Genomic DNA, 25059 nt, shown 5'->3' with positions numbered 1-25059 from the left:
AAGAAGTGAGAAGTAAGCAAAGTTATACTCAGAGTTAATGGCTTTAATTATTTATTTTTATTGCCTGCTTAATTGAATATGTAATTTATTAATGTTTTCTCATTGAAAACAATTCAAAATGTGCTGGAGTTGTGGCTTAGCAGTAGAGCGCTTGGCTAACACATGCAAGGTCCTGAGTTTGATCCTCAGCACCACATAAAAAATAAATAAAATAAATAAAGGTACTGTGCCCAACTATAACTAAAAAATAAATATTTAAAACAAAAAAAGAAAACAATTCAAATAATGGATAAAATTCCCTCATACTATCCTCTATGATCCTGATCTTTTTCCACAAACAACAATGGTTATAGGTTACCTCTTCCTAATGCATTTGTAAACATTTACATAAATAACGAATTGTCAAATGTAATGATTCTTACCTTCTTTTGGAGAGTAGATGAGAACAGGACTAGAGTTTGTGTACTAGGAGATTAATATCTGCATAATCAAGACTTAGCTTCATTGTTCCTATTTGACTCTTCCTGATTAAAGAAAAAAAATGAATGAGAGTCTTGTATTTTTAGTTTTTTTTTTTTAGTGATTTGTTTTTATTTTAGCATATATTTTATTCTATGCTTTCTCAGTATCTTATAAATCTTTTCACATTAGATAGATCTATAGTGTGAATTCTATATCGTTCTTCATGACTGCTGCATAGTCTGCCATGGCACAGATGTACAATATTTTATCAGATTTTGGACATTTAGTTGTTTCCCTTATCCCTCATTATAATTGGTCAGAAATTTTTTGTATGAGTCTCCTTGTGCATTTGTGCAAATAATTCTCAATGGTAAAATTCAAAAAGGGAAAGATATGGGTCAAAGTTTTAATAGATATGACCACATTCCCTTCAAACTGACTCTCCCAGTTTATACATCTAACAGTGTATGAGCATGCCTGTTTACTTCATTCTTACCAATACTTATTATCACTACTTGAAAATATCTGGTATTATCAAAATTTAAAATTTATGGGCTAGAAATGTAGCTCAGATGTAGAATGCTTCCTTAGCATCTGCAAGGTTCTGGTTTTGATCCTCAGCACCACCAAAACAAAACAAAACAAAAAACATATGTTGACTAAATTTTCCTTATTAGTAGTATTAGGTTGAGCTAATATAATCTCATATGATTATTCACCTTTTATGTTTTATCTTCTACAAATTGCCTATTGTTATCCTTTGAATTCTTTGCTCTTGTCTTTTTGATTTATAGTTCTTTAAAATTTTATTTCACATGTTTTGTTCCTATTTCTTTAACATTAATTATGAAATTTAGCCATAAAGAAGTCTACATGTAGACAGATATATTGATCTTTTAGAGCTTTAGTTTTTTGTATCTGTAGTCTTTTCCTATTCAAAAGTCACAACTTTAATTACATAGTTGCATTAATACATTTTCCTTTTAAAAATATTAGAGATAAAGCTGAAGTTCCATTTGAGTACCATCTCAAATCCTGGATAACTTTCTGTTCTTCCTTAGATATTCGTCTGCTTATAAATTTTATATATTTTTGTCAGAATTTTTACTGTTATTACATAAAAATATGTATAACCATAGGAATTCTATATTGTCATTCAGCCTTTTGTTTTAGTTGCATAAATTATATTATATGTACATCTTGCAATATTCTATTTTCACTTCATTGTTTTGAAGATATGTATGTGTTCTTTCATACACAGTGAGCTTAGTGTTTCTCAGTTGAAGCATTTGGGCGGCCATTTTTTTTCATGCAAGACTGTTCCACAGATTACAGGATACTTAGCATACTGTGCTTACTAGCCTATGACAACCAAAAAGCAAATCTCCACTATGTATTTATTACCAAATGCTTCCTAGAAGGTGGTACCACACCTATTGAGAACTACGTTTTACAAACTGCATAATATTGCATATTGTGTAAGCTCATTTATGTAGGTGAACATTTATTTCTAGTTTGCCAAATGATACACTATATTTCATAGAGCTTCTTGAACAGATAATATTGCAGTATAGTTCAGAACATGGCCTCACAGGTTAAATACTGGTCCTGGTATTTACTGGTGATGAATTACAGGCTCTTTCTTTTCACTGTCTCTAGGCCTCAGCTTTTTCCTCTGAAAAATGAAGGTAATTGTAATACCTACCTCACAGAATTGTTGTACGGATTGAGTAAACATAATTATAGTATTTGAAATAGTGCTTAGTATCATAATCAGTGATTATAAATGTTTTCTCTTATTTATATATGATTATTGCACACATTAGTAGATCCTAAGATTTGCTAGCCCATTAAGAGTATATCCTAAGTATAGCTACATCATTAAGATGTAAGTTTTTTAGTTTTAACACCTACCAAAATAGAAATAGAAGCCTAAATGCCTAATGAGAGGGAATTAAAAAAACTACTGTGTCACAAATAGTATAAGAATACTATGTAGCCATTTAAAAATGTTTCTGAAGAAATTTTAATCTCGTGAGAAAATGACAAAAAATTTTGTAAATGAATAAAACAAGATATAAGTAAATCTGTATATGTAATATAATCTTATTATATCAAATGTATTTTATAAATGTTTCTGAAAGCAAAAAAAATATGCAGGGTTACTAGTGGTTATTGCTAGGTTGTAGGAGTATATAGGAAGATTTCCTACATCTTTTTCTTCTTAATTATAGAGCTTTTTATCTAGATGTTCCAAAATTTATCAATAAGTATGCATTACTTTTATATTTAAAAAAAGACATAACCCAATTTGTTGGTATAATAAATTAAATATATATGCTATTTCATGATCTGCTTTTTTTTGCACTTAGCATCACAAACTATAATTTCTAATAAGAAAATCAATTAATTAAAGCCAGAAATATTAGGGGGAAGCTTTGAAGATAATATTCCTAGATATCATTTTTATTTTTATTTTTAAAGCTTTTACCTACATTTACTTAAAATCTGCCAAAGTATAAAGACAAGTTTCCAAAACATATGTCCTCATTTCTGGTCGTTTCTTTTGGTAGCACCCCAGCAGTCAGTGACTACTCTAGAATTGCTTTGGGTCCTAAACGGGGTCCAACTGTTACTGAAAAGGAGGTGCTGACATGCATCCTCTGCCAAGAAGAACAAGAGGTGAAAATAGAAAATAATGCCATGGTATTATCGGCCTGTGTCCAGAAATCCACCGCCTTAACACAGCACAGGGGAAAACCCATAGAACTCCCAGGTGGTATGTATTATTTAATTAATATCGTTTTGAGCATTTCTTTTCATATCTATGCAATTAGAAAAAAATACTCTTTGAATGAAGTTTGGGAGTGAGGTTGTATTTAGTTTTATTTGGTTATATTACAATTTATCCACATGTAAAATAGGTTTTTACATGCCATGTTGGCTGCTTTTCTTTATTTTTTTATTTTAATTTTTATTAGCACTTGACCACATTGTTCATTCTATCTCTGGTTTTTATTTTATTTTTCTTCTTGCTGAACATTTAAAAATAGGTTGTAGGCATTTTGACATTCATCCCTAAGCTTTTCTGCATGTATTTTCTAAAACTAAAGACAGTCTACTATATATCTATCATACCATTATCATACTAAAGAAAGTTAATAATAATTCAGGAATATATCATCTAATATAAAATATGTATTTCTTCAACTTTTCTTAGAATGTCTTCAGTAGGTGGATTTTGTTTTTCCCCACTCGGGATCCAAACATGTCTCATGTGTTACTTTGGTCAAGTTTTTTGTAGTCTGTTTTAATCTAGAATAATCTCTTGCTTTGTTTGAGGAATGTAGGCCAATTGTCTTGTGTAGTATTTTGGATTGTGAATTTATCTTATTGTTGCCTCATGATTTGATTAATGTTAAACATGTACCTGGTTAAGAATAATAATTAGGTAATGTGTTACATTTCTTATATCACATCAGGAGTTAGGTGCTTTATTTTTTAAATACCTTTGACATAATAATGATAATAAAAGCTAATATTAATTGAATATTTAATGTGTGTCAGGTTCTAATTAAGTGCTTTATGTGTATGTACTTACTTAATCCTCACAACAACCCTGTGAGTTAGTTACCCTTATTGGTCCCATTTTACAGATGAGGGAACTGAGGCACAGAGAAGTTAAGTAACTTGCCCAAAGTCTGTGCTTTTTTCTACTAGATTATAATACCCCTCAATATCCCTTAAAATCATCATCCATTCAAATTAGTCTTTAAAATTGCAAAGGAAAATTAATCTTAAATCAGAATATCATTGCAGTGACTAAGCTAATGAAGCTTAAACCTAATGTTCAAAATTAAAATGTAAACAAAAGGTTGAGTTTTTATTAATCTGCACTGATTTTAGAATCATACCTGATAGTCTTATTTTATATTTACCTCTTTGTTTTACTATTAATAATATATATCCTCCTTTCATAATATTGTGATACTTGGATATTTTTAAGAAGTGAAAGTTTGTGATTAGAATTTTAGACCTGTTGACCTCTCTTTCTTCCCCAACCCCCATTCCTTTATTATAATCTTGGAAGAGATGCATTCATAACTCTTCCTTTTGTGTTTCTGAACCAGAAACCCTAGACCCACTTTTCATGGATCCTGACTTGGCCTATGGAACTTACACAGGAAGCTGTGGCCATGTAATGCATGCAGTATGCTGGCAGAAGTAAGTTGTTCCTCTGACATGTTCTTGAAAGAGACTAGGAACAGTGAAGTTCACTTCAGGCCACAAAAAGGCATGTTTTCTCATGTCTTCTTTCCTTTTTTCTTATTGGAATAATTCAAACAGTTTTAATTACTAATTCTGTTTGCATGATACTAATTGTTATATAAGCCGTGGAAAATATTTTATAAAGCTCTCAATTTAAGATTTTCAGGGACTAGATATAATTCAGGTAGAACATGTGTTCAGCATGCAGAAAGCCCTGGGTTCAATGCCCAGTGCTGCTTTAAAAAAAAAAAAAAAATTAAAGTGTTCCTTACTCCCTCTGTTTGCTTTCCACAAACTAATCAATAGTCACATTGTTCATCAGTATTCACATAAAAATAATAGTAATCCTCATTTTAAAAAATCTCAAAAACGGTGAAAGTACCTTAAGACAGGACAAGAAGTCTAGTTTTATGTCAAAAAAAGATAAAAATTTAAAAATGCAATTCCTGAGAAATCTTTTGTTTAATAGTTTACCCACTTGGTATTTAATTAAAATATAAAATTTTTCTATGATAGCCCTCACTAATGTAGTTGGTCCCTGCAAACACATATGTCAACATTGCTGTTGATAGGAGACAAGTTATGATTCAGTAAATTAATTTTATTATAAATTTATATCTGTCATGATAAATTTTCCAATTTGTCCCCCCAAAAGTGGGAATCCTATTTATTTCATAATGTGTATTTTTAATGTGTATTTTTTGTATATAAGTTTTACACTTGATCTTAGTTAAAAAGCTGAGAAGCAATGTACATAAGTTCTAAAGATGTTTACTGGAGCAAATTTTTCAGATCTTTGTGCTTGGATTAAAGCAAGTTCTAAAAGTACACGTGTCTTTGGAATTTTGCAGGTATTTTGAAGCTGTACAGCTGAGCTCTCAGCAGCGCATTCATGTTGACCTTTTTGACTTGGAGAGTGGAGAATATCTTTGCCCTCTTTGCAAATCTCTGTGCAATACTGTGATTCCCATTATTCCTTTACAACCTCAGAAAATAAACAGGTATATTTTAATTTATGTTTTGGTTAATTTTTTTAAAACCTATATTTAATCTTTTAATATATGCCTGTTTTGTTAGATTATTAGTTTCTTTTTTACTCTTTAAAGAAATGAGTGTGTTTTATTTCATAACTTAAATCATATTTTAAAATAAAATTAAAAGCTCCATTTTTTGGTCTTTAAGATAACTAGAATATTCATTTACTTAAATCAGGATGTTGTGCATATATCTTCCAGTCAACATTACAGTAGAACTCTGTTCTCTGCCTTAACACTCACAGGAGAAAAGATGTGAAAAAATTCATTACTTTCATTACTTGCTATCTGAACTTCTGTAGCCCTAAAGGTCTTTGTATTATTTTTCTAATTCTGTTTTTTTTTTTTTTAATTCAAATGCTATGGTTTTAGACATCTGGGAGAAAAGCTAATAATAAAAACACTCATTGTATATGTTTCGATAATAGGTGAGCCTTTAGGACTTCAAAATTTCTGTATTCTGATTACCTGTAAATGGGATTACAACAAATATTCATTTTTTAATGACAACTGGGTTTCTTAACTATGTTTATATTCTCACTTTTCATTTAATAATAACAGTACTATTTATACTTGTTGGGTTCTTTTCAGTGATTTTGTAATAATAAACCCAAGTTCTGCTAAAGGAAATGGTTTGTTGTTTTAAAAAATCACCTTTGGGCTAGGGATGCAGCTCAATGGTAAAGTGCTTTTCCTAAGTCTGAGGGCCTATGTTTGATCCCCAGTACTACAGAACACCAACCAACAACAACAAAACCACCTTTAACATGTTTCCATAGCAAAAAATGTTAAGAAGTGATATGTATGGCAGGCAGAGTCAAGTAATAGTTGCTGTATATCTACTATTCCATGTCTTTGGAAAACCTGATTTACAAACTGTCATCTTCATCTTCTTCCAATTTGTTGGGAGATAGAAATATAGGAAGAAGCGGGCTGGGGCTGTAGTTCAATAGAAGAGCACTTGCCTAGCATGCCTGAGGCACTGGGTTTGATCCTCAGCACCACATAAAAATATACAAATAAAATAAAGCATTCTGCCCATCTACAACTACAATCAATCAATCAATCAATCAATCAATCAGTAAAAATTTAAAAAAGAAATATAGGAAGAAGGTTGCATCAAAAAAACCCTATTTCATTTATTCAGTAATTAATGTATTCTAGGCACTCTTCCAAGCGCTTGCTACCTTATGTTATTTAATTCTTACAGTAGTGTACTGAAAATAGATACTGTTATTTCCATTTAAAGATATAAAGAATTAGAGATTATGAGTATTTTTACTTCTCCCAGAGTTATACACTTAGAAGACAAAAATAAAAAAACAGTGAAAGTACCTTGAGACAGGACAAGAAGTCTAGTTTCAACATCTTATTAGTCTGCACAAGCCTTAAAAAAAAAAATACACTATTGTTCCCTTTAATAAGGATTATGAAGCATGTAAATAATTCTCTAAAGGAAGACTCAACAACTTTCCTTGATGTCTTTAAGAATAGGATGCTTCAGGGCAGTCCTTTCAAAAGTCAGAAAAACTGATTTTTACAACCAGGTCTCTTAGAACCCTGAAACGCTTACTGTCAATAATAATTTTGTTAACTCAGAATCTGACGTGTATAATTGTACATAACATTTTTATTAGATGCATCTATTTGCCTGTTTTTTTAGAACACCAGTATAATAAAAATTATATAATAAAGTTAGAAGTGTATGAGGAACTTTATCAAAAGTAATAATTTTTAAAAAATTTCATTATCTAATAACCATTATCTAATCAAAATCTAATATGAATTCATCAAAAAAATAAAGCTAATATGCTAAGGTTTTTTATTTCTTGTGGTACTGAGGATTGAACTCAGGACTTCACACATGCTAGACAAGCACTCTACCTCTGAGCTACATCCCCGCTAACCCTTTGAATATGTATTTATTCATTCATTCGTTTATTTGTTTATTTATTTTTTTGCCCGGGATTGAACCCAGAGGCACTTAATGGCTGAGCCACATCCCCAGCCCTTTTTATATTTTGAGATGGGAGTCTCTCTGAGATACTGAGGCTGGCTTTGAACTTGCAGTCTTCCTGCCTCAACCTTCTGAGCTGCTAGGATTACAGGCATGTGCCACTGTGCCTGGCTCCTGAGTTTTTGAATGATTGATTTATTGATTGGTACTGAGGCTTGAACCCAGGGTCTTTAACCTGGTAGGCAAGAGCTCTACCACTGAGCTACTTCCCCAACTCTTTATTTTTATTTTAAGACAGGGTATTGCCAAGTTACCTAGGCTGCCATCAAACTTGGAATCCTTCTGCCTCAACCTCCTTGAGTAGCTGGGATTATAGGCATATATATCTCTGCACCCACTATATGCTAATATTTTTTAAAAGAAATTTAGTTATAACCAGTGATACTATCATTCATTTTTGAGAATCAAAAAATGTTTTGGTCAAATTCATGCCCTAGTGTGCAATTTTGGCACAGTTCACTATATATTTTAACTCAAGATTATTAAAAAAAAAAAAAAAAAGATTGTCCTTTCAATAAATAGATTCCTCTTTTGTAGTCTTTTTTTAAATATATTTTTTAGTTGTAGTTGGACACGATATCTTTATTTTATTTATTTTTATGTGGTGCTGAGGATCAAACCCAGTGCTTGACGAACACTCTGCCACTGAGCCACAACCCCAGCCCCATTTTGTAGTCTTTTTTAATAAAATGGTTTCTGGTCCTCATGGTTCTTAGCACACTGGATCATATTCCTACCTTTATGAAATTTACATTCTATGAAAGAAAGGGTGGCAATAAACAAATACAAATAGCTGAGTACTGAGAAGTTCTATGAAAAAATTAATGTAGTAGGGTATAAAGGGCTATAAAAAGGCTAGTTACTGTATTGTCAGGGAGCTCATCTCTGAGATGGTAACAGTTCATCTGAATGAAGTTAAGGACTAGTAATGTTGCTGTCTGGAAGAAGAAAATTCTAAGCACAGGCAATATCAACAGCAAAGGCCCCAAGTTAGGAACGTAGCTGGCATGTTCAGGCACAGGAAGAAAACAACATCTTGGAATGGACTACCAAGGAGGAGCCAGATTATAAAATTGTAAACTCATAAATGAGCTAAGGCAAGAAGTCAGAATTTAAAATTTTACTTATGATGGGAAAACATTGGGGCATTTTGAACAAGGGAATCATTATCTAATTTATAGTTTTAGAAGCTCCTTTGGGCTGCTACATGATAAATTCATACTTGAAAAAAAAACAGGAATGAGAGTAGAAAGAACACTTAAAAGTCTATTGAAGTAGTTCAGGTTAGGAACTACTAAGGTGGTCTAGAGTAATAAAGGTAGAAGAAAGTGATCAACTTTTGAGATAGTTAGAAAGTAAAACTGTGGGGCTGGGGATGTGGCTCAGAGGTAGAGTGCTCGCCTAGTATGCATGAGGCACTGAGTTCAATCCTCAGCACCACATGAAAATAAAATAAAGATATTGTGTCCACCTGTAACTGAAAAAAATAAATATTTTTTTAAAAGAAAGTAAAACTGTGATACTACTAATAGAGTGTGAGGGAGTCAGAAAAGTCAATAACAACCCCTAGTTTTTTACTTGAGAAATTAGAATGATATTTTCATTTACTAGCATTTCTTACTTCTGAGTAATGGGAGTATGAGGTGTTTATTTTATTCTTTGTACTTTTAAATTCTCTTCCTTCCCAAAAATCATTTAAATGCATGTTTCTATAACCTAGAAAGTTAATCTGGAGAAATTTTGATATTTTTATATAGCCATCTCTATTCAAGGAAAGACTCTGCAAGTTTGGGTGTTTACATTGATTTGGTACCAGTGGATTTTTCAAATAATTCTTAAATATGATTTTTTCAGTGAGAATGCGGATGCTGTTGCTCAACTTTTGACCTTGACAAGATGGATACAGACTATTCTGGCCAGAATATCAGGTTACAATATGAAACATTCTAAAGGTTTGCTTAAATTTATGTTAGCTGTGTGAAAATTGTCTCAGAATCATTGATTTTTTTTTTCAAAAAAAGTTATTATTATGGTGAAATATAGTTCACAAGTACAAATTCGCTGAATATCATGAAAGACAGGTTTCTAAGGCCAAGACTAAATTTGGTCTATATCATTTTCTTAATGCAGTTGTTTTTCATACTGTCTGGCAGAATAGACAGTGATTAAAGTCAGACTGACTGATTTAAATCTTAGATCCAAGACTCATTCTAATCAGCAAGATTCATTTACTGGCTCTGTTGTTCTTGGGCAAGTTACTTAAGTTCTCTGTGCTATAATTGAGAGAGAATTGTTGGCTATTAAGGCAATGTGCTTAAAAAAGTATAAGAGGCATTTTTAAAATTTAGCAAAGAAAAGTATTTTTCTTTATTCAGCTGTGAATCAATAAGATGAAGAAGGCAAAGTACAATATTTTTTTTGTTTTTGTTATTATTTTTCTCTTTTCATTTTTTGAGATTGTATCTTAACTGTGTTGCCCAAGCTGATCTTGAACTCCTGAGCTCAAGTGATCCTTCTACCACTGCCTCCTGAGTAGCTAGAACTACAAGGCAGTGCCACCATGTCCAGCTTTAAAAGTCTTTTAATTCTCATTCCCTCATTGGAGTTAAAATTGATGAAAACTGTACCTAGAAAATATTTCAGAATATTTCTAGGTGTTTTACTCAAAATATTTATGTCTTATCTTTATCATCCATACCCACATGTATTTGTCCAACTATTTCCTGATTATTTCCCCCTCTGCCATGCTTTAACTGTTTACAACCTTTTAGTTATGTGCATTTAGGGAAAATGAAGAATGTATACAAAAGCTAGAGATCAAAAATGGGAATTATGGTTTTATTTCTTAATACTATAGTAATCTAAGTTATCCAGTATTAAGTGTTTAATTGTACTGTACATAAAAAAAAGCATTGTAAAGGCTTTATGTTCTCTGCCTCATCAAACATGTATTTTATACAGTTTAGAGAATGTTACAAGAGGAAATGGCATTAATAACCATATTTTATAGTATAAAATAATAGGTCTTATAAAACTTTAAAGAAGAAATAGATTCATAGAGCCTAAAGTAGTAAAGAAAAATGTCATGGAGAAAATGGAATTTGAATTAACTTTGGATCAGATTTGTATGTGTGGTAGAAATAAAGGAGAGCAATCAGATAGAGAAAAGAGAAAATATTTTTAGGAAAGTATGACTATGGCATTTTCAGAAATGAATTGAGGGTACACAGTGGGGAATAAGAGGAGAGCACAGGGCAAGGTTATAGAGGGATATGAATAAAAATTTGGACTTGGTTTTTAGAAGCAGAAAGAGGGAAGACAATAGTTGGCAATGTATGAGTTTGGCAGTGATCTATCAGTTTCCTTTCTTCCTCCATTAACTTAATAGCAAAACCTTTTTCACAATTGGTGAATATAGAGTAACATTCAGTATGGAAGATCTTTTTTTTTTTTTTTTTTTTGCTAAGAAACTATTTAGGGCATGTACTTACATTTGCCACTTCTTTTCAGCAGTAAAAATTCAGCATATAGGGCTCTTCTCATTCTTTATTTTTAAATGGCTTGGATATATGTGAATAGTTTCTTTTTATTTATTTTTTAAAAGTAGATGAACATCCTGATTGTACATCCTTATATTTAGGTCTCAAAAGTTCAGCCTTAGTTTCACATGTTTTTTGTCATTTTGGTCTTTAAATGATTTAACTGGAAGTCTCAAACATGGCTTTAAGTGGAAAGGTTCCTTTATTATTTATCAGACAGCATGACTAGAGGACAACAATAAAAAATATGAGTGATTAGTGTCTTTAAGAATACTAATTTTTTTAGACTTCTGTATTTTTAATGGAAGAAAATACTGAACATAATCTAAAAAAACTGTTGAAATAAAGAACTTAAAGGAAGAAACCACAGAATGATTAAAAAATTTTTAGCAAGTGACTAGCATTTTTTTCTGGTAACTATTTTTTTAAGGTTCCAAAAAGAAAGAGAAAAAAAGAGTATAGAGAAAATAAATATTTGAGGAAATAATGGCTGAAAAGTCCCCACATTTGGTAAAAGATACACATTTACACATTCAAGTAGTTCAGTGTACTTCAAACAAACTTAAAACCACTCAGACCATCATAACCAAACTGCTGAAAACAAAAGATAGATTATTCACTAACATATACTGCTTTGCTAAAAGGATACATATGCAGTGTTACTAAAAATGGAAATACAGAGGAAGAGTTGCTGATAAGGAAAAATAATCTATTAGGTGAATAGAAAAATGCAGAACTGCATTGTATAATATTATCTTTTGTTCAGAACAAAACAAAATGGTATGTGTAACATTTCTATGGAGAAAAAAATATCGCCCAAATGTCATGTTATTGTCTGGTGGGAAAAGTATAGGTGGTTTTTATCGTTCATTAGCATTTTCTAGGTTTTCTAAAATGATCATGTATAATTTTTTAAAAAAATTATTGTCAGAACTAAAGTTATTCATTATTTTTCTTTTTCCTTTTAAATTATTAGGAGAAAACCCAGTAATTCCTGTCTTGTTTAATCAAGGAATGGGAGATTCTACTTTTGAGTTTCATTCCATCTTGAGTTTTGGAGTTCAGTCTTCGTAAGTATCTAAATGGTTAAAAAGTTTGTAAATGGGGCTGGGGTTGTGGCCCAATGGTATAGTGCTTGTGTAGCATGTACGAGACCCTGGGTTCGATCCTCAGCACTACATAAAAATAAATAAGTAAAATAAAGGTATTGTGTCCAACTACTTCTAAAAAATAAATGTTTAGAAAAAAAAGTTTTTGTAAATGGCTGTGAAAATAAGAATGGGAAATGATTCTTTTCCTCTTTCTTTTCTTCTTTATTTGTAAAATTTTTCCTTTATCCCATTTTTCTTTCTTTTTCCCTGGAGTTTTATTTGTATTAGTAAAGTTAAGTAGTTTGATATATAATATCTCTAGGTAACCATTTTTGACCAGCAAAAAAATGCCAATTCTGTATGGATCAGAATTTAAGAGACTTTACTTAAAGTCACACTTGACTTTCCCTGAAAAGCCTCAGGTCATACCCCTGTACTCTCATTTTTTTTTTTTTTTTTCCATGAAAACAAAACTAGGGGCTGGGGTTGTGGCTCATGGGACTGGGGCTGGGGCTCAGCGGTAGAGTGCTCACCTAGCACAGGCAAGGCCCTGAGTTCGATCTTCAGCACCACATAAAAATAAATAAATAAGGGAATTGTATCCAACTATAACTAAAAAATAAATATTTAAAAAAAAAAGAAAAGAAAACTAAAAGCAATGGGCTTCCTTACCTACTTCACATAGATATTTATGTGATAACACTTCAAAAAATATAGTATGCCCAAATCAGGTATTATTATTTTATGAATATGACTATCTAGAATACTTTTCTCTGGTTGTACTCCTTATTTATATTATCTGTCCCATTACTACTGAAAATACTTATTACAAGTAGAAGTTCATAAAACCAAAAATTATCACTTCAAATACGTATTATTTGTCACACATACACACCACACACACCCCTCTTATCGATGAGTATGGAAGTATTTCTTGGTCTCTTTCCTGATCATCAAAATGTATTAGGTCGGATCTGTTTTCCTTTGAATTTTATCCCCCTCTAACCAGTTTTTCCCTTTGGATCTGAACTCTTGCAGCTATAATCATTTACTGGATCTTTAATGATAAATTATATGGGTCATTATCATTGTATAAGAGATATTTAGCTTTTCCCATCTTATTGAATAAATCTTCTACAGGGGTTCTAATCTGTAATTGGACAAAGAACGGTTTACTTAAGTCAAAAGGAGTTGTTTCTGTTGCTTCAATACCTAATGAGCATTCTTGGGAAAATAGCCCTTTTTACTAAATTATTGTGTAACTTTTTTTGTTTTGTTTTATTTGTAGGATCAAGTATTCTAATAGTATCAAGGAAATGGTCATTCTCTTTGCCACAACAATCTATAGAATTGGACTAAAAGTGCCTCCTGATGAAACAGATCCTCGAGTCCCCATGATGACCTGGAGTACATGTGCTTTCACTGTACAGGCAATTGGTAAAGTCTGTAAGAAAACTGGCTTGGAAGCTGGGCACAGTGGCACACACCTGTAATCCCAGCTACTCAGGAAGCTGAAGCAGAAGGATAACAAGTTCAAGACCAGCCTGGCCAACTTAGTGAGACCCTGTCTCAAAATAAAAGGGCTGGGATATAGCTCAGTGGTAGAGCACTTAACTTGCCTGGCATGCAGAAGACCCTAGTTTCTATTCCCAGTATTGTACACCTAAGCCCAGTGACTCCAGAGGCTCAGGTAGGAGGATCCTAAGTTTAAGGCCAGCCTAGGCAACTTAGTGAAACCATATATGAGAACAAAAAATAAAAAGGGCTGGGGATGTTGCTCAATGGTAGAGTACCCTGGGTTTGATCCCCCGGAACCAGAAATACTACAGGAGCAGGGTAACCGGGGAGGGAGGGAGGAAGGAAAGAAAGAAAAAAAAATTTTGGTTTGGAGGTTTTAGTGAAACAATTTTGATTGACTAGAAAATTATTTCTTTTCCTGATGGCACAGAATAGTTTGCCTTGCTTAAGGATTACTAATATTTCAGTATAGTAGTGTGGCCTGATGCCATTAGGTCTGATAAATTTTTTTACATTGATCTCCTTTTAACTACCATAGTGACCATAAGCAGCACAAGTTAAAATTATTTTAGGGCTGGGGTAGTAGCTCAGTGGTAGAGTGCTAATCATTAGCATGTGTGAGGCCCTGGGTTCGATCCTTAGCACCACATAAAAATAAATAAATAAAAATGGAGATATTAAAAATATATATTTTAAAGGGATAGCAAGAAGTACACTATAGCCAAAAAGTGGCACATTTATGACACTAGGTGTCAAGAATAAGTAGCAATGAAGAATCAACTCAGAAATGCCCAGTAATTTTTGTTTCTTTTATACTTTGAGAGAAAAGAAAAAAAGGGCTGGGGCTGTAGCTCAGTGGTAGAACGCCTGCCTTGCAGGTGTGAGGCACTGGGTTCAATCCTCAGCAACTCATAAAAATAAATAAAAAGATATTGTGTCCATTTACAACTAAAAAAATAAAAAATTTTTTAAAAGAGAATAAAAAAAAAAGAAAGAAAAGAGAGGGAAACCAAAGTTACCTAAAAACCTTATCAGAAAAGGGAAATCTGAGATAAGAAAAGACAGATTAGCAAACTGAAACTAACCAGGTCTGAAGGGGAAGGCTTCTGTCAAATTTTTTGCCATGTTGGAAATTTCCCATCAAAAAGCAAACCAGTGAAAAATCACTTAGATTTTTAAATTAGCACATTTGCTCATTACAATTACAAGATATAATACTATATAGAAGAAAATAACAACTCTTCTTTTTGGGGGGTTACTGGGAATTAAACCCAGGGGCACTTACTTAACCACTGAAACACATCCCAGCCCTTTTTTTATATTTTATTTAGAGACAAGGTCTCACTTATTTGCTTAGGGCCTTGCCAAGGCTGGCTCTGAACTCATAATACTCATGATCCTCCTGCCTCACCCTCCTGAGCTGCTAGGATTACAAGGCATGCACCATCATGCCTGGCAATTAAGAACTCTTTGTTCAAGCCACTTTAGATCTACTGTGTATTTTATTTTTAATAATAATTTTTTAGGAACTCACTGTATTTTCTACACTTTGAAGTATTTTTATAACAATATGCTGTTTTATATTTTGAATTAAGTGCATGGATGCCTCTTTATTACCCAAAACTTTCCTATAGCAGTAGACATCAGATTTTAGGAATCTCTTCCATAGTTTTGGTATTATCTTCTTTTTTTTATAAATATGTTTTAATTCATATATATATATATATTTAGTTATAGATGGACACAATACCTTTATTTTATTTATTTATTTTTATGTGGTGCCGAGGATCAAACTCAGTGCCTTACCCGTGCTAGGCAAATACTCTAGCACTGAGCCACAACCCCAGTCCCTGTTCTAATTCTTTTTAAATTATACTTAAAAGATTATAAAGTTACATGTATCTGCCTTACACATTATTTTTAAGCAAAGTGAGTTCCTGTTACATATAAAAATTACTTTTAAAAATTTTTTCATAAAAACGATATTAAAAGGTAGACCAGGCTGGGGTTGTGGCTCAGTGCTAGAGTGCTTGCCTAATATGCATGGGTTCTATCCTCAGCACCACATAAATATAAAATAAAGATATTGTGTCTACTTAAAGCTAAAAAATAAATATTAAAAAAAAGAAAAAGAAAAACCAACCCAGGTATTTTGTTTTTTTGCAAGAATTCTTTATAGAGTTCTATAGGAACTTTATAGTTTATACTAGTAATTTATAGATTGTCTACATTTGCTTCTCTACTGTTCTCTCAAAAATGGGGAAATTTTGGCATATACAAACAATAAAACATTGAAGAAGAAAACTGCAAATCATCTGATCAAAAATATAATTAATTTAGGGCCCAGGGATATAGATCAGTGGTAGAGCTCTCCCCTAACATGAGCAAGGCAGTGGGTTTAATTATAATTCTGCATGCCTATAATCCCAGTAACTCCAGAAGCTAAGGCAGGAGGATTTTAAGTCCAGCCTAGGAAACTTAGTGAGACTCTGTTTAAAAGTAAAAAATTAATGGGGCTGGAAATGTAGCCCAGTGGTAGAGCACCCCTGGGTTCAGTCCCCAAAACCCCTTAAAAATACATATATATGTAAAATTCAAGAACATTTAATAGAAACTAAATACAATATATAATTGTAGCAGCATTCTGGATTTATTATTTTTATGTTTTTCTTATTTTTTAAGAAAATCTATTGGGTGATGAAGGAAAACCTCTGTTTGGAGCACTTCAAAATAGGCAGGTATGTATATTTCAACAGGGTTTATGTAATTCATGGACTGCTTTTTTAAATCTCTTTTTCTGTAAAGAACAGCAGAATTTTGTAGGGAGGTAAAAAAGAGCTGCTTCAGTCTCATAGAAAATGGCCTATGTTTTGCACTTTACAGAATTTACTCAATCTTAGTGGTTAAATATATTTCACACAGAGATTTCAGGTGATACTTGATTACATTTCCTCCCCTTCTCTGTATATTGACAAATCAAAAACCTGGCATCTCCTGTGTTTTTCCCTCTCACTGATTTTTCACTATCATATTGCATTAAGTATATGCTGGTTGAGTTAGGAAAATTATTATACTGAATTCAGGAATAAAACTAAGCCATGATTCCTTGATGGATAGATACTACACAGTTTACTTCTGCCTCAGGCCAACCAAAGCCTTTTAACATAGGCAACCCTGGAAAACAGTATTAAAGCAATGTGCTCAGTAGCCCTGTGAAGACAAATGGACAACTGAAGATTCCCTAAACTATTTTCATTCTAACCATTTTTCTCTTACTTTCCCGACAGTCAGCATAGCAGACTTGTAGTCCACAGTGTGCTTCCCATCCTGCTATTAGGGAAACAGATGTATTTCACTGGTTTTCTTACCGTCATTTTAGAATTTCTAGAAATACATTTGCACTGGCATCAATAGAATAAATTGGCCAGACATTTAAGAAAATGACACTGAATAAAATAGATACTCAGCCAAGCGCACTTGCACATTGCGTATAATCCCAGCCAAATACCCCTGGGTTCAATCTAATACAATTAAAAAAAAAAAAATATATATATATATATATATATTATATATGTATATGTATGTATACACACATGTATTAGAATATAAGCATATGATATATAAGTGTGGTGTCTTTCTTCATCATTTCACATTTTATTTTCCTCCTTCTTACAATCTAGCATAATGGTCTGAAAGCATTAATGCAGTTTGCAATTGCACAGAGGATTACCTGTCCTCAGGTCCTGATACAGAAACATCTGATTCGGCTCCTATCAGGTACAGTCTTCTGAATTGTTATGTTTTTAGTTACATGTATTTTTCTACTGCATTTCTGGCAATGTATTTCATTAGGAAACAACATAGTACAGTAATTGTTAGTACTCACTAATGAAATCTTAATGCCCACAACAGGTTTACCAAAAATAAATAAATAAAGCACATAGCTATCACATTAGTACTTGCAATTTTGTTTAAAAATCAGGTATTTTCCAAGTATTTTTAGCTTATATTCTTTGTATTCACCTAGTCATTGCAATACTATCCTCAACCACTAACATACTTGTTTCCCAAATCTGGTTAGAAAAGGGATAGACTTGGATAGAAAGGGATAGATCATTTTAAAATTTTATTTCATTGTTGAGTTAAAGTCATGTAAAATAATAGAAATGCTAATTGTGATAATGTCAGAACTCAGGCCTGTGTTGTTATTTTATAATAACTTTATTCTATTTATGTTTTTATGTAGTGCTGAGTATCGAACCCAGATACTCACACATACTAGGCAAGCGCTCTATCACTGAGCCACAACTCCAGCCCCAGGCCTGTGGGGTTTTTTGTTTCTTTGTTTGTTTGTTTGAGAGATAAGCTGTAACTATTTCTTGATGATTTTCTTGCAGTTTAGCAAGCTAGAATTATACTAAGGGCCCATATGATATTCTCAGTATAAAAATAAAAAGGATGTGTTTACATTTTGGTGGTCTGCATTTCCATTATGCATTTAAAGTCTACAACAATAGTTCCTCTGGACCCAAACAGGTCAGCCTTAAAAAGAGCTATTTATAAATCAGTTTGTTCATAAATTCAAAATGTCATGAAGGAGGGTTTCAGCTTGTTCTTCCTAGATAAATTCTTACCAAATAAGAATTATATGAGTTTTTTAAGTTTTAAAGCCAGATATAGGGTTTTTTTGTTTGTTTGTTTGTTTGTTTTTGTTTTTTCCTGACTAATTAGCAGTCATTTTTTTTTTCCCCAAGATAGAGCAGCTGTTTACCTTGAAAAATTGTTGAGGTCAGTTTTTCCTCTTTACTGATCCCCACAAGCCTCTTAGGAATCTCTTCTTGAGTATCTTTCTGCTCATTCTGATGATATGGTGATTCCACAACTCATCTAAGGCTGCCTCCCAACTTTCATTAGAACTTTACAATGCTTAGTTTTTATTTTTTTCAAATTAGTTTCCAGTTATTCCTGAATTAGCTCATGTTACTAGGAATCTAAGATTGAAGTATTCTCCTAGCCACACATTTCAAAAGTTGTTTGTTTATGTCGCTTTCTTTTTTCTCTTGTTGGCCAGTTGCACAGGTCCAGAACTTTTCATGTTATACATACCTGTCTTTGTTCTTATGACCTCTTCCTGTTATTGAACAGTTTATCATATTTACATAGTTCTATTTTGTTATTTAATCTTTTGGTATCTCTTTCATTTCATTCATAATCTAGATACCTTGTTTTACTAGGACTTCAAAGCAGTCTCATTGCTTTTGTATTTATTGCCCATTATGGGATTTATAATATTCAAAATATCTCAAAGTAAGCACCAAACCAGAAGACTAAACATCATTACAGATGACAGACTAAGATGATTATGACAGCTAATAGTTTCTAATTAGCAGTAACTGATGGGATTGATGTGCTTTGATTTCTATTGTAACTTTGTGTGCCTATTATGAAATTTTTTCATGCAAAAATTTATTAGCAGGGGCATCTTTATTTATAAGGCATTGAAACTATAATAATATATAAAGAAGTATAAGATGTGGTCCCTGCCATGATAAGATTCTTTTTTAATTAAAGAAAACATTATAACACATTAGAATAGTCAAATGCCCATATGTGTCCTTCACAAATACATGTTTGAAAAATTGAGACAAGAAAGCAATCACTATGGGTCTTTGTTGTTATCTCCTCTAGCAGAGGGCCAGATTTGAACTTGGCTCTGAAGGGAAAGAACATAATGGACAAGTTTTGAAAAATAACTTTGCCAGGTGCAATGGCACATGCTAGTAATCCCAGTAATTTGGGAGGTGAGGCTGGAGGATAATAAGTTTGAGGTCAGCTTCAGCAACTTAGTGAAACCCTGTCTAAAAATAAAAATATGAAAAGGACTGGGCATGTAGCTCAGTGGTAAAGCACCCCAGGGTTCAACCCAGAAGAGTAATAGATAATAATAGTTTTTATTAAGATAGAATTAATTCCTTTGTTGTAACATAACATATAAATCATTCCTGTTGACTTGATTTCTTGATTTCACTTCCTTGCTACTCTTTCCTGGACTCTGTGGTTTATTGCTTTTCCTTAGATACTGACCAGATACGAAAGATCATAGCTTCTGATCTATCTGCATTTCCCCCCAGTCATCAGTTCACTTAAACCATTATCAGTTTTATTGAGGAGAATCTTCTGCATCCTCATTTTACCTAGATTGCTTTGCACACTCTCCCTGCATCCCACCCCAATCTGTTCATATAATTCATATCATAGAACATTTAAAAATGTGCATTTTGGGGGGATGGACGTAGAGAGGACTTTTTAGGAAAGCAACCCTTCTTTTTCAGAATTTTTTGGGATGTGGGTTCACTGCTGGAGATTGAACCCAGGGCTTTCTGCATGATAAGCATGCACTCTACCACAAAGCTACAGCAACTATTTCTTGAACAATCTCTTATTTCAGTTATCTCAGTTCATTCACCTTTTCCTCTTAAATCTTATATTTCAACCCTTAAATTGTATTCAAGGCTTTCTTATAGCCTTTTTATCAGTTCAGTTTATCTCTTTGTGTTTCTTATATCTTAAAGGTACAATATACTAGTTTCTGTATTTTATAACTGTGTTATATTTTTATCTTAGGTGCTTTGGTTTGCATTTTATTTAACTCCATTGTTACCTTACTAACGGAAATACATTAACTTTTTGTTTTAGTTGTTCTTCCTAACCTAAAATCAGAAGATACACCATGCCTTCTATCTATAGATCTATTTCATGTTTTGGTAAGTGTTTAATTTTTAAAAAAAAAATTTTTTTCCCCTTACTGGGGATTGAACCCAGGGTCTCAAGCATGCTAGGCACGTATTTGTAAGAAAAAAAATTTTTTTTAAGTCACCAAATTTCTAATTTTATGTTTTCTTCATTCAAATTTATGCTCTCTGTTCAAGATTATAAATTATTGGTGTTCCAATGGGATATATTACTCAGCCATAAAGAAGAATGAAATTATGGCATATGCCAGTAAATGGATGGAATTGGAGAATATCATGCTAAGTGAAATAAGCCAGTTCCAAAAAACCAAAGGCAAAATATTCTCTCTGATATGTGGTTGCTAACCTACAACAATGGAGAGGAAGATTAGAAGTTCTTTGGACTAAACAAAAAGGGAATGAAGGGAAGGGAGGAGGGATGGTAATAGGAAAGACAGTAGAATGAATCAGACATATCTTTTCTAGCCTTGTATATAAATATATGATCAATGTAACTCCACATCATGTACAACCACAATAATGGGATCCTAATTGGGACAAATTATACTTATTATATGTATAATATTTCACAATATACCTTACTGTCATGAAAAAAATAAATTATTGGTATTAAACCTAAGTTTAATAACCTGTTAAGTTTGTTCTCTTATGCATTCTGCTTATAAGTAAATATACATTTGACTGAGACCAACAAAACCACTTTAAAAATGAAAGTACATTTATATTTTACTTTGTAATTAGTCTTGTTGGTTATATTAGTTTATATTTATTCAAACAAACTTTTACTAAATCTGTATTATGCTTCCTTTCTCTCCCCCTTTTTTTTTTTTGTGGGGGGATGGCGGGAGGTGGGGATTGAACTCAGGGGCACTTGACTACTGAACCATGTCCCCAGCTTTATTTTTTTGTATTTTATTTAAAGACAGGGTCTCACTGAGTTGCTCAGCACATTGCTTTTGCTGAGACCAGCTTTGAACTCATGGCTCTCCTGCCACAGTCTCCCAAGCCATTGGGATTATAAGCATGCACCACCGTGCCCGGCCTCTCTTCCCTCTTTTCTTAACTTTTTTTAAAATTATTATTATTATAAGCAGTGAATGACATGATGAGCTATCTTTAAAAATTGTTGTTTAGTGATAAGGACCAGGCCATAGGTGCATTTAGTCTTTCCCAAAACATCTGTGGACAGATGGCAACTAGATTGTGAGTTTCTTGCAAAACTTTTCTATCCTTGTGATGATCTCATTTCTTTAAAGACCAAGTTCTATAAAGGAAGCAGTGGTGAGGTTGGGAGCATGGAGTTTGCAGTTATAGGGTTAACCAGCATCCCTACCCCTACCCCCATCCCCACCCTCACCACCATTCCTCTAGGCCTCTACTGGGTGATTGTCAACCCTGACTCTTTTGAAGTCTCCTGGAAAAATTTGGAAAGAATGCTGATAATTGGATCCTATCCCCAGAGATTCAGATTTGGTTGAACTGGGTTGAAAGTGTAACAGTTCTCCAAGTGATTATCATGTTGAATCATCTGTTGAACCACACAGTTAACCACTACCTAGAACACAAATGAGTGGACTCAGAAAAGGGATAACATTTGCAGATGACCTTTGTCTTCCATTTATAGTACATTATAATCTAAGATATTCTGTTGAATAACTAGAAGAAAAAGTGGTCATTTTAAAAATAAACATACCACAAACAGTGCAGCATCCATAGCCCTTTGCATTTAATTATGAGATTAATCTGTGTTGGTCTTTTGTTGTTACCCATGTTGATGCCCATTTTTCTCTCATAGGTAGGTGCTGTGTTAGCATTCCCATCCTTGTACTGGGATGACGCTGTTGATCTACAACCTTCATCAATTAGTTCTTCCTATAACCACCTTTATCTCTTCCATTTGATCACCATGGCACACATGCTTCAGATACTTCTTACGATAGACACAGGTAAATCTCTCATCGGGGTACTCTAAATGTTAATTTATAAATAACATTTTCCTGTGTTCTACTGGCAAATTTAAGTATGCTTATAGTTAATCATATTTCTAAGTATTCGGTTATATCTTTTGTTGAATGATTATTCATCTATTTCTTTACAGATGCCATTTAAACATACAAAGGTAGAATAAGTATGAAAAGGATTATTACCTGAAGATACTTGATTGCCTAATTTGTAGCTATTCTACAGAGACCATTTAAATCTACTCCCCCACCCCGCCAATTTCTCATTTTCATGGTCTCTCCAAGGTTTCTCTCTACCTCAGTAGTCCTGTCCATGAAACTATTCTTTTTTCCTCCAACTAGAATGGGTGGTATTTTGTTCACTTTGTAGTATACACCATATACTCCTGTTTTGTAGTTATTTGCGATTATAGCTTATTATTGTTTCCCTGCTTTTTCTTTCTCCCTACTTCTCCATCGTCAGTTTAAGTTTCCTAATGGAAGAGAACAATCAAACTCGAAAATCTTCCCTGTTATCAAGTGTCTAGCAACCTTTGTTATACTGAATAAATACTCGTTGATTTTTGAATGAATGTGCAATTGAGGATACATGAGTAATACAACAGTATGAAATTATAATTATCCTTTAAGAGTCTGATCTTCAATAGAAAATGAAGTTTGGTTTTAGCTAGAAGTAACCAGTAAGGGCTACTGAAAGTTCAGATAAGTTAGAAGACAAACAAATAATTAAAGTGATATTAGAATAAAAATTAGCACATGTGAATTTACCCTTTGGTCCACCAATTCCACTTCTAAGAATCTGTCGCATGCAGTAGTGGTGCATGCCTATAGTCCTAGCTACTGGAGAGGCTGAAAAAAGAGATTCTCCTGAGCCCAGAAGTTCAAGGCCAACCTGTGCAGCAGGCTGTCTTGGGGGGGGGGGGGAGAATCTATCCCCAAGCAAAAATATGAAATGACATAAGTATAACATTATTCATAGTATTATTATTTAGAATAACAAAAAGCCAGAAACAATGAAGCTATCCATCAATGGGTGAATAATCTGTGTATATCCATATATGGATGTGCTATGCAACTATAGATAGAAGTGAATGAAACCTGTTTATGTGAAGTGATATCTTGTATTTATTATTAAGTGAAGAAAAAATTGGAAAACATTGGCAATAGTACACAGTTCCCTCATGTAGGGTATTTTATGTGTTTCTATGCTTATGTATATTTATATTTGCCTATGATTTTTATAAAAGAAACAATAGAAACTAAAAAAGGTTGCCTCAAGGGTAAGATAAAAGACACAGGAATTTGAGCAAAGATTCCAATGAATATTCTTTTTAGTTTGATTTTAAAGCCCTGTAAGTGCTTTATTTAACTAAAAAGTAATAAAATAGGGGGAAATAATTTTTAAAATTTGAAAATAACAAATGAAATTTTATGAAGCATATCAAGAAAATGATTACTTCACATGACTTTAAAACTTAGTATTTTATCTGCACTTGCACTGGAATATACTCTCACAACAAAAGAAATATGCTTCCCCTAGATATTAAATTGGATTTATATTAATGGTATTGTTCATAATTAGTGTTTTGTTATTTTGAAATTATTATAGGTAATTTTTAGGATAAAACAAATTAACATCATTGAGAACCAAGAGTTTGAGTACACAGCAGAAGAGAAATGAGTAAAAATCAGAACAGCAAAGCAAACTCCAATAATATTTCAATCAAATCCCAGCAAGTTATTTTGTGGATATGGACAAAGGATTCTAAAGTTTATATGGAGAGATGAAAGACCCAGAATAGGCAACTTGGTATTGAAGAAGAACAAAAATGTTGGAAGGCTGACAATACCCTATTCAAAAATTCTTACTTGTTGATAGGAGTGCAAAATGGTACAGTCATTTTGGAAGATAGTTTATCAGTTTCTTACAAAACTAAGTATTCTTATCATTTGATCCAGCCACTATGTCCCTTGTTATCTACCAAATAATTGAAAACGTATATCTACACAAAAACCTGTACATGGTGTTTATAGCAGGTTTTTGTTTATTCATAATTGACTTGAAAGCAACCAAGATGACTTTTGGTGGGTGAATGACAAATTGTGGTTCATCCATACAACAAATATTATTTAGTACTAAAAAGAAATATGAACTATCAAGCCATGAAAATATATAAAGAATCATATACAAAGTGGAAAGAAGCCAATCTGAAAAGGAAACATACTGTATGACTCCAACCACATGACACTTTAGAAAAGAAAAAATATGAAGACGGTTAAAAACATAAGTGGTTGCCAGGGGTAATGGAGGAGGAGATGAAATAGATGGGACACAATGAATTTTTAAGGCAGTGAAACTAGTTAGTACAATAAAATACTACAATGATGGATGCATGTATGTTTGTACCAACCAAGA

The 25059-nt window shown here is 32.7% G+C and overlaps 1 protein-coding gene across 3 annotated transcripts in view; it reads left to right on the top strand.

The window, feature by feature from the left end:
• Positions 1-25059, top strand: part of Ubr1 (ubiquitin protein ligase E3 component n-recognin 1) — a 141975-nt gene that overhangs the window by 97109 nt on the left and 19807 nt on the right. For 2 of the 3 annotated variants that reach the window (XM_026390496.2, XM_026390478.2), the window contains exons 30-39: positions 3036-3241; positions 4593-4686; positions 5583-5732; positions 9637-9734; positions 12298-12391; positions 13701-13849; positions 16613-16668; positions 17611-17707; positions 20627-20694; positions 22478-22628. In XM_026390496.2, the coding sequence (XP_026246281.2) occupies positions 3036-3241; positions 4593-4686; positions 5583-5732; positions 9637-9734; positions 12298-12391; positions 13701-13849; positions 16613-16668; positions 17611-17707; positions 20627-20694; positions 22478-22628 (1163 nt within the window). The remainder of the gene's footprint in view (positions 1-3035; positions 3242-4592; positions 4687-5582; positions 5733-9636; positions 9735-12297; positions 12392-13700; positions 13850-16612; positions 16669-17610; positions 17708-20626; positions 20695-22477; positions 22629-25059) is intronic. The other variant, XM_026390488.2, reaches the window with a different exon arrangement.

Source organism: Urocitellus parryii, chromosome 6 (assembly GCF_045843805.1).
Source record: "Urocitellus parryii isolate mUroPar1 chromosome 6, mUroPar1.hap1, whole genome shotgun sequence".
NCBI lineage: Eukaryota > Metazoa > Chordata > Mammalia > Rodentia > Sciuridae > Urocitellus > Urocitellus parryii.
Note: the sequence above shows the minus strand (reverse complement) of the source record. Positions and strands in the feature narration are given on the sequence as shown.